The 14,180-nt window shown below is 43.0% G+C and overlaps 1 protein-coding gene across 1 annotated transcript in view; it reads left to right on the top strand.

The window, feature by feature from the left end:
- Positions 1 to 14,180, top strand: part of PPEF1 (protein phosphatase with EF-hand domain 1) — a 34,792-nt gene that overhangs the window by 8,966 nt on the left and 11,646 nt on the right. Inside the window, exons 5-10 of the mRNA XM_033147328.1 lie at positions 2,426 to 2,583; positions 4,628 to 4,742; positions 8,085 to 8,131; positions 10,490 to 10,656; positions 11,524 to 11,560; positions 13,361 to 13,510. Of these exons, the coding sequence (XP_033003219.1) occupies positions 2,426 to 2,583; positions 4,628 to 4,742; positions 8,085 to 8,131; positions 10,490 to 10,656; positions 11,524 to 11,560; positions 13,361 to 13,510 (674 nt within the window). The remainder of the gene's footprint in view (positions 1 to 2,425; positions 2,584 to 4,627; positions 4,743 to 8,084; positions 8,132 to 10,489; positions 10,657 to 11,523; positions 11,561 to 13,360; positions 13,511 to 14,180) is intronic.

Below are 14,180 nucleotides of genomic sequence, written 5' to 3'. Positions count from 1 at the left end.
ACTGGAAAAATATACAGACCGTTGAACAAGCAAAGACTAAAGTGAAGATGGCTCCACCTAGATATCAGTATCATCAGGACTTTTTGAAATGGACTGATCAGAAGCCAGGAGATTTAGAGAGATAAGACTTAGGTGGAATCTACACACATGTTGAAAATGTTGTGAAAATGCTTTTTTAAAAATCGTTTTGAAAAATGCATTGAATTTGCTCACAGTTACCATCTAGTGTCACAATTGTATGTTGCCCTTCACAACACATTCAAAACGTTTTATTTGCAGCTGTAGAGCTGAGTGCTGAATTTGAAGCTGTTTATTTTTTAAAATGTAAGAAAATAGTCCATAACTATATGCTGAGATGGAATAAAGATATGAATAGAGAAATCCCAAGAGAGGCATGTCATTGTCTGTTTGAAAAGGGTTCAAGTTTCTTGACAGCTATGACCCATAAAGAAATTTGCTTTAAGATGGTGTTGGACTGCATTGAAAAGTAAAATGATTAGTAAGCCAGAATAAAGTAAGTCCTGGATTTATCTATAAGTAAAAGGTGATTTTTACCATATGTCATGGCTTTGTAAAAAAAAAAAAAAAGCAGTCGTATTGGCAAATGGTGGTGGGAATGATGAAGGAAACATTTCGGAGACAAAGAATTAACTGATGATGTATCGCTATCAAATTATTAGAGAAGAAATGGCCAAACTGGTCCCAGTACAAACATATATTGAAAAAGAAATGGGCATAACAGAAAAAGAACTAAATTATATGCTGCCACTAAGAGTTTGAATTACATGGTATATATGAAATTGGCTTTTAGAATGCCTCTTATATATTGGTATATGTAAATGTTATGTATATATTATGTATATGTTTGTATGTGTGAAGGTACGTGGGCAAGTTTTGCTTTCATGTTCTCTGTCAATTTTTCAAAGTAAATAATATATATATTTTAAAAGACTTAACAATCCCATTTTTCAAATAGCAGGGAGTGCAGATTTCCTATGATTGATGCTGAGAAACCAGGGACTGTGGCTCTTGTTTGGGGTTGTTAGCAAGGAAGCCAATAAACAACTTGAAATAATGTTTACTTTTAAGAAGCACTTCAAATTCTTATCACACTTAGCACATTTCAATTACAGCATGCTCTTACGCAGAAAATGCCTCTTGGGGCAATATTTGTTCCTGACAATATTTTATAATTGTGATTTTAATGTAGGCTGCTGTGACTCAGTCTGTTTGCCATAGTCCTTGTTCCTTTATAAGTAATTAGTGGTTTTCCCTGTACAAGCTGGCATGTCCTCCAGTAAATGCCAAGGTTGGTTGATAGTTTTCTTTTAAGCCATATTTGCAGAAGCTTTTCCTCTGTGGGAATTGCACATATCATACACAAAGCATAGGTGAAACATTATTCTTTAGTCCTGTGGATGACAAAAGAGCCTTGATTAGGAAATATTAGCGTGAGTAGGAGGCATGGAGTCAAGCACACTGGCTTCACCCAAGTGTCTCCCACTTCCTCAGTTCTGAGCCTTCCCTTCTTGAGCAGAGAAGGTCTGAAGAGGACGATCAGCTTGTGTTTTCTTGAACCCTAATTGAAGCCCTGTGGTTGTGGGTGGGAGGTTTATCGCCGAAACATCTGTACAGCAAAAAGAAATGAATGACTCTGAGACACTTTGACTTAAAATAAATATTGTTTAACAGAAAGTGGAGAAGATCGTGGACTGAATGTCTTAAATAATCTCTCTTTTTTTAAATGTAACTGGCAGATGGAACATCAGAAGACCTTTTATATTTCTCTAATGTTTCTTTTTACTTTTCACCCCTTCTCTGTCTCTCCTTTCTTGTTCCTCCCCCCCCCCTCTTTTGGGGAGTCATATGTTTGGGATTGTGTACTCATGTGGGTGGTAGATGTTTGATGGAGAGCCCTGGGTGGGAGACAGGGAAATGTTGGTCTCCAAAGGCAAAAGGCTGGAAGGACAAAGGAAGGTGAGAGCTGGGAAGGTTTGCTACCTTCTGTGGGTGGTGGGGACTGCGTATTGCCTTTAGGAGAAGACTCCACATTTTACAGGATCTGTTTGTATTTTTTGTAGCTTTTATCATACTGTATTGTGAAAAGCTTTAATAAAAATCTTATTTTTTTTAAAATAAAAAACAAACACCTCTCCCATCACTTTCCTGATAAAGGAAAGGGCAACCAAGGAGGTTTCAATGCCTAAACTGGGCCCGAAGTCAGAACAACACTGAGCCTGACAAAGCTCTTCCTTGTTCTTGCAAATGCCCAAAAGGTTCTTTGGATTTTAGCGTCTGTTATTATTATGGCATTATGCTGAATATATCATCAATTTAAACAAATGGTCATGAACTCATTATCCAAAGGTACATTTGTAGTCAACTAACTAAAATTTTGTAAGTGGCCTTTCTGCTTCCTTTATAGACGTCAGCTCTAACTTTTTCTCCAGCACCAGTGATTATACAATGAGAGAATATGAACAGACCATCGAGGTCCCTGCCTCCTACTATGGGCCCCACCTTTGTTTCCCCCTCACTGTTGCTGACACTGATGTTCTTCTTCAGGCTTTCAAGCACCGACAGGCAAGCTCAGACGGATGGTTAAATGGAGTTCTGTTTTATTTTTATGGTCTCTCTAAAAGTGTCAGCTGATAATCGTAAGGGCATCTTAGACACCATTAAGACAGCAGGGCGGGGAAGGCTAATGTGCATCATGGTGGGGGGGGGAGGAATTTGTAAGCACTTGATACGCGCATATTGAAAGAGATGACAGTTATTTACCAAAATATGGTATGCCAGTTTTCCAAATGTTCAAAGGAGTTTGCATCGAAAACAATTACAAGAAAGGACATGTAATAGCAGAAGCAACACTAAGGAGTGCGGTTGGGGTATTACTGAGGGGTCTTTTGTTAGGGGGTTGTTGCTATTTTTGATACTATTTTTTGTATCTTTATTTTAGTTCTTATTATGATTTATGTGGGCATTGTTTAATTTGGTTGTGTACTTTTTGATGTTTTACTTATTGTTTGTTACTACTTTTGCTAGGTTTGTAATTATGTATTTTTTCATGTGGCTGCCTTGGAGCATGGTTTTAATCATGGAAAGGTGGCATACAAATAACATTATGTGTGTATGTATTCTGCCTGCATAGCTCAGTTGGTTAGAGTATTTTGCTGATAACACCAAGGTTGCAGGTTCGATCATCGTATGGAACACACCTGCATATTCCTGCATTGCAAGAGGCTGGGCTAGATGATCCTCAGGGTCCCTTCCAACTCTACAGTTCTGTGATTCTATTCAGCGCAACAGGCCTCAACTGACAGCTTTACGAAAAAGGTTGCTCTGCCAGCCCTGTTCCTGTTGAAAGGCTGTTTATTCACCCCAATACATTCATCAGAGAAGAAAACATAATTCTTTCCACTGCCATGCTTTTTTAGCAATTGCTTAGTCATTGCTGGCAAATGCTGCTCTTGAGAGCCTTTGGCGCAGGAAACTCGCACAGCCCTATGCTATCCATTTCTTTAGCCATAATGGTGTATGGTTTAATTTGAAAGATGGACATTGCAAAGCTGGATATCCCATCCCATGGAATTTCTGCTTCCTTTGATCTGTTGGCCACTAAAACTGAATTCTGCAGTTTCTGGGTATACCTGCAACTGTGCTGGCAATGTCAAGAACCGCAGTAAAACAATATGGGCAGCGGGATACATTACTGAACATAGGAAGTTGACACGTTGAGCCAGACCACTGATCCACCTAGCTCAGAAGTGTCCACACTGACTGGCAGCAGCTCTCTAGGGTTTCAAACTCCACTTGGAGATGCTGGGAGTTGAACCTGGGATCTTTTGCAAGCAAAGTGGATGCTGTACCACTGAGCCACATCCCTTACACACACTTACAACCCAATATTGATACTATGATCCCTACCTTGCTTGCCTTTTCCCACCTGACCTGGGAGAGTGGGGCCTGGACTGACTCCAGCTACAAAAGTTGAGGCTGCTGTAGAGGCCAGAGGCTATCTTGGCTGTGAGTCCTGGAAGGCCTGCTCCTTGCCTTGCTCACTCCACACACACTCCCTCCGGCCTGGCTGAGGAAGGCGGTGCCCCGACTGACTGACTGACTGACTGACTGACTCCTGTTATGAAAGCTGAGGCTGAGTTTTGCTTAGGGGTTTCTGGTTCTGTTATTGATACCATTTTTTTTGTATCTTTGTTTTAGATATTATGATTTATGTGGCACTTGTTCAGTTTGGTTGTGTACTTTTTGATGTGTTTTATTTCATGTTTAAGACTACTTTTGTTATGTGTGTAGTCATGTAAATGTTTTCATGTTGTAAGCCACCTTGAGCATGGTTTTACCCAGGGAAAGGTGGCATACAAATAAAATGATGATGATTCTTAATACAATATGGGCACCGATGCTGCTACTGCCTTAGAGATGTCCCCCATCTCCATGCTGACCTGTGCAGTCAGTGATGATCCCCCAAGTCTGCAGTCATGACTGCAAACGTTTGTCACACTGATAAGAACTGTGTGCAAGCACAAAGCACGTTGGGCTTTGGTGATGGAGTTCTTCCAACGACTCTCTGTAATATATCATTTCTGTCTTCTTGCACAACTCTGTACAGCACCTCCACGCCCGATACGTTCTTCAGCTGCTACATGAGACCAGGAAGGTCCTTCAGCAGATGCCAAACATCACACACCTGTCCACCTCTTATACCAAGGAAATAACCATCTGTGGTAAGTTCTCCTTAAGAGAAATGTGGCACTGGGTTGATATCTAAAGTATATTGTGAATTTCTAGGACTGTCTAGCATTTGTGGTTGCAGGCCCAGGCGCTGTAGGGCCAAGGCAATATGTAGGTGCAATAAACACAGGACAACCAAAAGGAGATTTAAGCAGGCCACAGCTTTATTGATTACAGGTGTCAGCAGGTTTGGACATAGGCATTGGATATGTATCCTGACTCAACCAGTCTGCCTACTGGTTGATTTTTTGGCAGGGATAACCAAGGTTAAGGGTCGCCCTATGGCATACATCAAATTGGGGTGCTATGGCCCATCAGCCCCTCTTTGCGCATCTGGACAGAAATGAACCCCTCCCCCACCCACGCCCGAAGTCAGCCTTGACCTACCTTGGCCAGGCCAGACCACAACCCCCACTCCCCACCAGCCAGTGATAAGTGGTCTTTATAGCTGCCATTGGAATGTTACACTTCCCCAACCCCCTCGCAGTACAAATCCTTCCTGTCTTGCCTTTATTATGGGGGGGGGGAGGCTGATGACTCATCCCCTGGCATTTTTTAAGTAAGCGGAACACTTCCTCCCTCTTTTCTCCCCTGTCAGATGCTGCTGGGTGAGTCAGTGACTAAATCTGGCAAACTTTTAAGAAAAGAGCTGCTTTTCCATCTGTAAAATGCTACTTTGTGTGGTAAATAATTTCTTTCACCTCTTGCCTTCCAACAAGTGCTTCAACAAACGGTTCCTGAACATGATCATGATAGAAGAAAATGCCAGTTCATTGATACTTCTTGGGGGGGGGGCCTACACACACACACACACACACACACACACACACACTGTGATGAAAATGTGCAAACCAATGATGCATTCTCTCTCTCTCTCTCTCTCTCTCTCTCTCTCTCTCTCACTACCCACACCCCCCATATATGGATGGCTCAGTGGGGAAATGTTATGCATTCTTTGTCCTGAGGGGGGGAATTAGAGAGAGTGGGGGAGGGGCAAACATTAAAGTGCATATTCTTTCTCTCATGCAGAAATTCAGAAATCAATCTTCTTTTTTATTTTAGTTTTTGATTGAAAGTATTTCAGTTGAGCAAAAGAAAAGAAAAAGAAAAGGTCATAAAATGAAAGAAAAGTAAAGTATAATATATCACTAATATATGCAAACAACTACAAAGTCATATGTGGTTGTCTAGTATATGCGTATATAAGTATTATAAGCAATCTTCCTTTTCTCAAGAAGAAAAACCACATAGTAAAACTGGAGGCAAAATGTTTTGTCCTGAGTTTTGGGGATCCATTTGGAGCCAAATATGCTTTATGGCCATGGACCACCAATTGGCCACCTGCATAAAGAGTCAGCTAAAGATGGCAACATCTAAGTGCCTCTCAGTCATCTGGCCTTGATTACACTGCCATACATGGGTGAATGGATGGGATTGGACTTCCTGGATTTGCTTGAGGAGACCCACTTGCAAGACAAGCACTAAATGGTTACTAGTAATAATTAGTCCATCTCTTCAAATCAAGAGAAGACGCACACAGAAAATAAATTAATTGTACTGCTGTAGGTGCAGAGAGAAACCAAATTTGAATAAAAGATGCTTCAAGCATTCAGTGCAGTAATAGATATCTTTTATTTACAGGTTTATACCATTCAATGAGCTTTAGTAAGCAAGAACAAAATATCCTTAGACTTCTACACACACACACGTGTGTGTGTGTGTGTGTGTGTGTGTGGCCTTGATAATCAATGTACATACATCCTCCAATGGGGGTCCTCATTTGCACAATTGAAAGAGCATCTGAGAGATTTTTTGATGTGTCCTTCAAGCAAATAATAGTCTTCATGCTCAAAACATCCTTAATGACAGATGAAAGTGTATTTTTTTACTGAAGTTTGAGCCAAAATGTTGATTGCCACAAAATGAGATCTATGTCACTTCCGTCAAATCCTTTTTAACTTTCTACATTGAAACAGGCATTAAATATTCATCTGGTTCATGTGTTGCATATGTGAGAGTTCCTCTAATGAGCATCATTTAAACCCCACTAAATCCAATCAAAATACTTAACTTATTATTTCATAGTAATACTTGTTGGGTTTGGTCTTAAAGGGCTTAATATGCTTCATATTACGAAGCTAATGCCCCCCTTCTATTTTAAAGTCCTAAAATAGCTTCTTCCCATTTTAAATTCCTTTAAGACTTCTTTCTGTCTGCAATATGACCCCCCCCTCCCTCTCGAGAGCTTTCTCACCCTGGTCATATTTGCCTAGAAAAGAGCAGTGTAGTGTTTAGGTTTCACTTCCATCGTCACCAACAACTCAAGTGTGAGTGTTAACTAGTATACTATACAAAAAAATTTAAAATTACATTTGTTGTTCTCCTCATCTTTGTCTCTGACCCTGACCACCAGTGCCATGTGGCACTTGAGAGGTTGCCCACCTTTGAAGATTCATTCCCTGTGTGCAGTCATGGGTTTATTGTCTATCACATGACTGGGTATGTGTTTTCATTCCACAGTGGGAAGTGACGAATACAGGATGTTTGTATTACTGTGTGTCCCTGAAGTGGGACTATTGTCCTTTGTTCTTTCTCTTTGCTGTCTGATGATAAAGAGAGAGGGAGCCATTTTCAGAGCTCTGTGTGTGTTTAAATGTAAATAAAGTAGATTAGCCTAAATGCTGAGTTGCTGAGTTCTGTTACGCAACTGCGCAAACCTCTGCGAACCCCTAAGTGTGCTGATGTCTCTTGGCATCAGTCGCTGTGATGTGCTGAGGAATGCTTAAGAAGCTCCCAAACGATTGTCCAGGAGGCAGGAAACATGCCAGTCGGGCATGTGTCTCTGCCAAGGTCCTACTTGTGACTACGATGGATCCTGACAGGAATGTAGCCCTCAGGGTGAAAAGGATTTTATCATCTTGTTCTTCAAATAGCAGTTTGAGAGGGACCATTAAGCCTCGGCTGCTTCCTCATACCTTCCCTGTTGCTTCCAACACAGCTTCCCAATGCTTTTGGGCAGTGGGTGGGCAGTTAACCAATTGCACCTGCTGTATTTCATATTATGGTTTCATACATATGTGTGTATATTTTCACAGAATGTCTACTGTAAGCAGCTGGTACACAGGGAATATGAAATGCTCCCCTGGGGAATCGGATTCAAGAGTTGAACGCCATACAGTTAGTGCTTCATACCATTGCTTTACAACACTCACAAACATGCATCAGCTCTAGAACCCTGCCTAGGGGAGGAAACAATAATCACTGTTTGCTTCCAGTCTTGCGTATTCCAGTCTTGTGTCCCATGGCCCAATTGTGAACGTTTGTGTTCTTTCTAGGCGATCTTCATGGAAAGCTGGATGACCTTTTGCTGATTTTCTACAAAGTAAGTAAATTTGGCGTTGCTGTTTCCTAACGGTGCCTCAAAGCTGCTGGATTCCGTTAGCAACTGTGTGTATATATAGAGATCACCAGCACTTTGTGGTATCAATTTTTGGCCTATGGCCATCTTTCCGTTTTCCACACTCAGTTAATCAGGACTGAATGTTGATTGAATGGCACAATCTGCAGGAGACTGGAGGGTATCAAACCTCAAGGACAATACTCCTTGCGATTTTGGTGAAGTATAAACAAGGTGTGTGTGGGGGGGAGGCGGGAATCTCCCAAAGCTTCAGGTGATCTGTTGTTCAAACTGTTCACAAGGGACAGAAGCTTAACCTTATACATGCTGGGTAGCATGAGCTCCATTGGGAGCTTTCAGGGAAGACATCTTCCCCTAACTCTCTGATAATAGTATATGTATCATATTGCTACTGCCCTCTAAGCATGGTGTATTGATGGACTGCCCACTAGAGTTTATAATCCCAGATTCAGATTACAGTGTGGCTTGTATTTCTTTCATTTTGCTTCCTCCAATTGCACCATGTACAAGCCAGCGCTGCCTTTGGAGGGGATGGGGAAGGGTGGGTGGGTGAATGGAAAGAGCTAAAGGCCTTAAGTGATGACCCTAACATTGTCTGAAGCCAGTTAGACCAGGTAACATGCCTTTAATGCTTTTTAATGGCTTCTCTTAAGAATAACACCTTGGCTTAATTAAAGTAGGCAATTTGGAGACACTTCCATTCACTGCACTAATCATTGTTAAATGATGCCATTTCCCATCATGTTCCTCAAAAAAGAACCCCAAACCCGTAATATTTTAAATTGCCAGTTGCTAAATTAGCCTGTGTTAAATTGATTCTATGCATATAGACATCCTGGAGTGGAATTAAAAGGCAGATTGACAAAGGGAAGCTAATTAAGCGCAAACCCAGAAGGCACTCTAATGAGGCGGTGGCAGCAGCAACCCCCTATTCCACTCACCATTGGAAAGCTGTCTTCACTCTTGTTCCCTGCTGCTATGGATTTTCATTTTATCCCCAGCCTTGAAAAGGGCATTAGCAAAAGCCAGGGAAGTGTTCGAGGAAAGCAAGGGGAGGCAAGCATGCTATATTATATATTGTATTTTGAAGTAAATTGGATTTTCACATTTGAAATGTAAATGCAATGTCAAATGTAAAGGTGTATTAAGAGCTGGCACTGCAAAAAAAAAAAAAAAGCTTTCCAGGCTCCATAAACATTGATTGCAGGCATTTTGAGAACCTGGTAAAATTCATTCTACTGCTCCTCCTTGGACTTCTGGGCGACTTATGATATTTATGACGTCTAGGCAGGGGGCAGAGCAATTGGAACAGAGTTAGATACGTTGCATGAATAGGGCTCAGCTTCATCATCATTCTCTTCCTCTCAGCCTCAGATTTGTCTATGATCATTATGGGAGATTGGAAGAGGAGCCCAAAGAACCATTGTGGTGTAGTGGTTTGAGCAGGGAAGCTACGTCCAAGCCCAGGGGCCTGAGATGTAACCCCCCCCCCCCCCCGCAAAGCAAATGTTTCCGGCTTCTCCTACTCATTTTGGCAGCAGCAGAACATCCTCCCTCCCACCAAAAATGTGGACACAAAATCCTTCCCTCCCCAGCCTTCAGATCAATTATGAGTGGGGGAGGAAAATTAGATCATCTGAGGAAGGGATGCTCCTGTGTGTGTGTGTGTGTGTGTGTGTGTGCAGGAGTATGTGGGGTGGCTACATACACTTTTTGTTGGACCATCCATGGGCCCACAGGCCCTGGAGGTATAACCCAAAAAGGTTCATCACTGCTTGGTTAAGAGTATTGGACCAGGGTTTAAATGCCCACACAGCTGCACAGCTCACTGGGTGGACGACTGTGTACCAGCCATTCACCCTCTTAGCTTAACCTATCTCCTATGTATCTTGTGGTGATAAAATTGGGGGAGGGGGGAGGAAGAACGTATGCTGCCTTGAGCTCCTTGGTCGTAGGGTAGGATGCACATATAACCATTGTTTTACACAATTGGTTAGGACAAGCATAATGAAGAATCCCTAACTGGTTCATATAGAAATAATATCAAATGAATAGTTTTATGAACTGTGCGGATAGCTCAAGGTGAGCATAAGTAAAACCATCCCTGGTGGCCTCCGTCTGTCACCAAGGACCTGATGCTCACCTGGGCACAGGTGCAACTACTAATGTGATATGACAGTGCCAAAAAGAGATGTTGGCATCAGTGAGGAGGTGAGGCCAGCTACAACTCTGCAGTGCCCTGTTGACTGGCCGACTCTTGTTTTGTGATAATTAATATCTGTTGTACTTGCAGATGTTGTTGTCATTTTTCTTCTTCTACAGAATGGACTTCCTTCAGAGGAAAACCCCTACATTTTTAATGGGGATTTTGTGGACAGAGGGAAAAATTCCATAGAAATACTCATAATCCTGTTTGCCTTTCTACTCGTCTACCCTAACCACTTGCACTTGAACCGAGGCAACCATGAGGACCATATCATGAATCTTAGGTATCGCCATTGTTCAGCTAGCTAGCCAGCTAGCTAGATATATTATCTTTCATTCGCCTAATCTACATGTGTTGTCTTCCCAAAGCCTCCAATTGAAACACTTGATCTATAACCAACAGATGCACTTGTAATTTTTGCTCAGATTTCAGATCAGTAGATACTGTCTATGACGTCCCTCTACACATGTTACTGTAAGGGAAAGTAAGAATCAAATTATTGTAGTGCATTTCAGTTAGAATTTGGACTCCTGTTACTATTTAGAAATGGTCTTGGTGTCTGAAGGTTGGGGCAGCATTATCTTTAAGTTAAGGCAGAGGCATTGTGTTATTTTATGGTTCAACATTTCAAATTACAGAAATACTGGAAAAGAAACCTTTTTTTTTATTTCCTTTGCTTTAGATAAGAGATGGGAAGGAAGGAGTTTGGGACATACTGGTAGATCTCAGTAGCATTTCAGCAAGGACTCTTAAGTTAATTTACTATGGCAACAACAAAATCAATCCGCCCACCCCATCCCTGGCTCTATCTTACACTGCTGAAAGTAGCTCCCACAAGCCTGAAATCTGCTCACCCCTGTTTCAGACCATGCACTGGGCAAAAACTTTCTACCGGAGTTCAATGTGCCAGAGTATGGAAAGGTTCCTTGATGCGTACTGATAAAATAAGTGGGAAATCTGTATCTGGGGTGCAGATACAGAAATATGCAGCAGAAATATCCTACAGTTCAAATCTCTGATTTCTGTTCCTATAATGATAATGGCTTTCCCCTCTCTTATAAACCTATAATATGGAAGAAAGAATTATCTCTTACATATAGGCACATAGAGAGTGTGATCCACTATTGAAATAACCTTCAACTTGTTTCAGATATGGTTTCACAAAAGAAGTTATGAAGAAGTACCAGGTAAATATTTGGTTGTCTTTTGGTAGTGGCATCAGGTTAGCAACCTCACCTTTTAGCTAACCAAAATGGTCAAAGGCCTGGAAACAATGCCTTATGAGGAACGGCTAAGGGAGCTGGGTATGTTTAGCCTGGAGAAGAGAAGGTTAAGGGGTGATATGATAGCCATGTTCAAATATATAAAAGGATGTCATATAGAGGAGGGTGAAAGGTTGTTTTCTGCTGCTCCAGAGAAGCGGACACGGGGCAATGGATTCAAACTACAAGAAAGAAGATTCCACCTAAACATTAGGAAGAACTTCCTGACAGTGAGAGCTGTTCGGCAGTGGAATTTGCTACCAAGGAGTGTGGTGGAGTCTCCTTCTTTGGAGGTCTTTAAGCAGAGGCTTGACAGCCATCTGTCAGGAATGCTTTGATGGTGTTTCCTGCTTGGCAGGGGGTTGGACTGGATGGCCCTTGTGGTCTCTTCCAACTCTATGATTCTATGATTCTATGATTCTAAGTGATACAGACTGCATTCCTTGAATTTCAAAGCCCTAAGCTAATTTTATTGACCTTAATTCTGTAAAGAATACTGAACTCAGAGATGTTTTAAGCATTACCCATAAGTAAGTATGGGGAGTAAATTGAATTTAATGGTGAATTTACCCAATTTACATTTTCTGAAACGATATGTGAACTGAAACTCAGCGATCCTTCAAAATTCACACTTTCTTGACTTTTGCTATACAGTTGTCCAGCCAAGTAATGTGTACAAAAAGGCATATACTAGTGTAAAGTCTCTGTGTGTACATGCGTATATTAGTGAATATAACATGCAAAAGTGCATCAAAACAGGGAAATTTGTATATCAAGTAAAATATGTATATTAAGCAAAATTGCATACAAATGTGTATTGGGGGGGAAATTGCACTAAAATGATGATGCATTTTCATGAGGACTTAAAAAAATGAATGTGGAAATGTGGAGTATTGAACTTAAGAATGGAAAAGTCAGAAATAGAGAGAAACCAAAAGTGGTAGATTCATTCTTCCTTACTCACAAGAACCCCTTTGTTTTCCCCCATGTGCTCAGCTGCTTGGATGCAGAGCCGTCTCATCCATAGAAGCCGGTGTCGCGGTGCGCCAGGGCGCTGGGCGCCCCAGGGGCGCCCCCGCGAGCCCGCCGGCATACCGGGCTCCTCCTCCCCAACCCGCCCCCGCCCCCACGGGCAGGCGGGCACTCGCGCGCCGGCGGGCGGGCTGTAAGCCGCCCGCCCTCGCCTCCCAGAGCCCCAGCTGGAGCGGCGCGGGGCTTTGCGCGACCTTCCAGCACTCCAGCTGGGGCTCTGGGAGGCGAGCGCGGCCGGCTCGCGCTCCCGCGCGCAGCTGGCCGCCCGCCCGATGCAGCGCCGCGCCGTCCAGCTGCGCGCGGAGCGCGAGCCGGCCGCCCTCGCCTCCCATCCCGGAAGCGCTGGAAGGGCGCGCAGAGCCCCGCGCCGCTCCAGCGCCACGCCCCTCACCCCCCGCTCGCCCACCCCCCTCCCAAGGGGCGGCAAGCGCGGGAGGGAGGCGGCGGAGAGGCGGCATGGCGGGGGTGCCGGAGGGATAGCCGCGCCAGGGCGGCAGATCCCCTTAAGACGGCTCTGCTTGGATGCCGGGGGGGGGGGGGGTGTGCCTCGGAGATGGGGCAAGCATAGATTTACAAATAGTTTTCACTTCATTATTTTATGGCTTTGAGAAACCACCCACGAAGCACCTCAATTTGCTATTATTTCAGGGACCTTCTGATTGTTACCTAATCACCTTTATTTTCACTTAATAGTGCTATGGAAAAGCAATTTTACATCTTCTGGAAGATGTCTATAGCTGGCTTCCTCTTGCAACTATAATTGACAGCAAAGTTCTTATTTTACATGGAGGGATATCGGACACTACTGATTTGAGTTTCCTTAATTTATTTCAGAGAAACAAGGTAAGGTGTTATACTCGCAAGGCACTTTTTTTCTTTAGTTCTGCTCTTTTTTGCTCCAATCCATCTCACCAACACACAAATGCTATTGAAATAAATGAGAATTAACCTTGTGTATCTTTTTCTTTTATATAAACAGGCCATTAGCATTTTGAAAATTTAAAGGAATAAACTAGCAAAACACAACAGATTTAAAAATGCCTTAGTTTGTTGCATTATGTGGCCCTAGTACATACTTTCTCTAGGCCATACCTTAAGGCTAATATTCACCTTAACAATATTTTAAGAGGTTAATGGTGATTTTTAGTCCAGGCACATGATGGCAAGAGCTGTGGGTTGGCTCCACCATGCTGCGCTGCACAGCGCCAAGTTCTCCATGCCTTACCCTCTCCCTCCAGTACACGCCAGCAACATATTGTATTTGGAAGCTGGGAGGGGACTGGCGCTGCCTGGGGGGGGGGGGAGAAGCGATTCTGCAGCAATAGCCTCCCAGCAATGACATTGCTGTCACTTACTGGGGAGGTGCAGAAAAGGGCAAGGTGACAAGAAGGTGCTCATATCAGTGTCCCTCTGCACCCCTGGTCTCCCTGCTGCTTCCCTCCTCCCAGTAAGAGGGAGTGGCACCCCTGCCAGGAGACTATTGCTGCCTCACTGGCTGGGCTGTTCCACTCCT

Source organism: Lacerta agilis, chromosome 4 (assembly GCF_009819535.1).
Source record: "Lacerta agilis isolate rLacAgi1 chromosome 4, rLacAgi1.pri, whole genome shotgun sequence".
Lineage (NCBI taxonomy): Eukaryota > Metazoa > Chordata > Lepidosauria > Squamata > Lacertidae > Lacerta > Lacerta agilis.
This window is presented reverse-complemented; position numbering and strand designations above follow the sequence as displayed.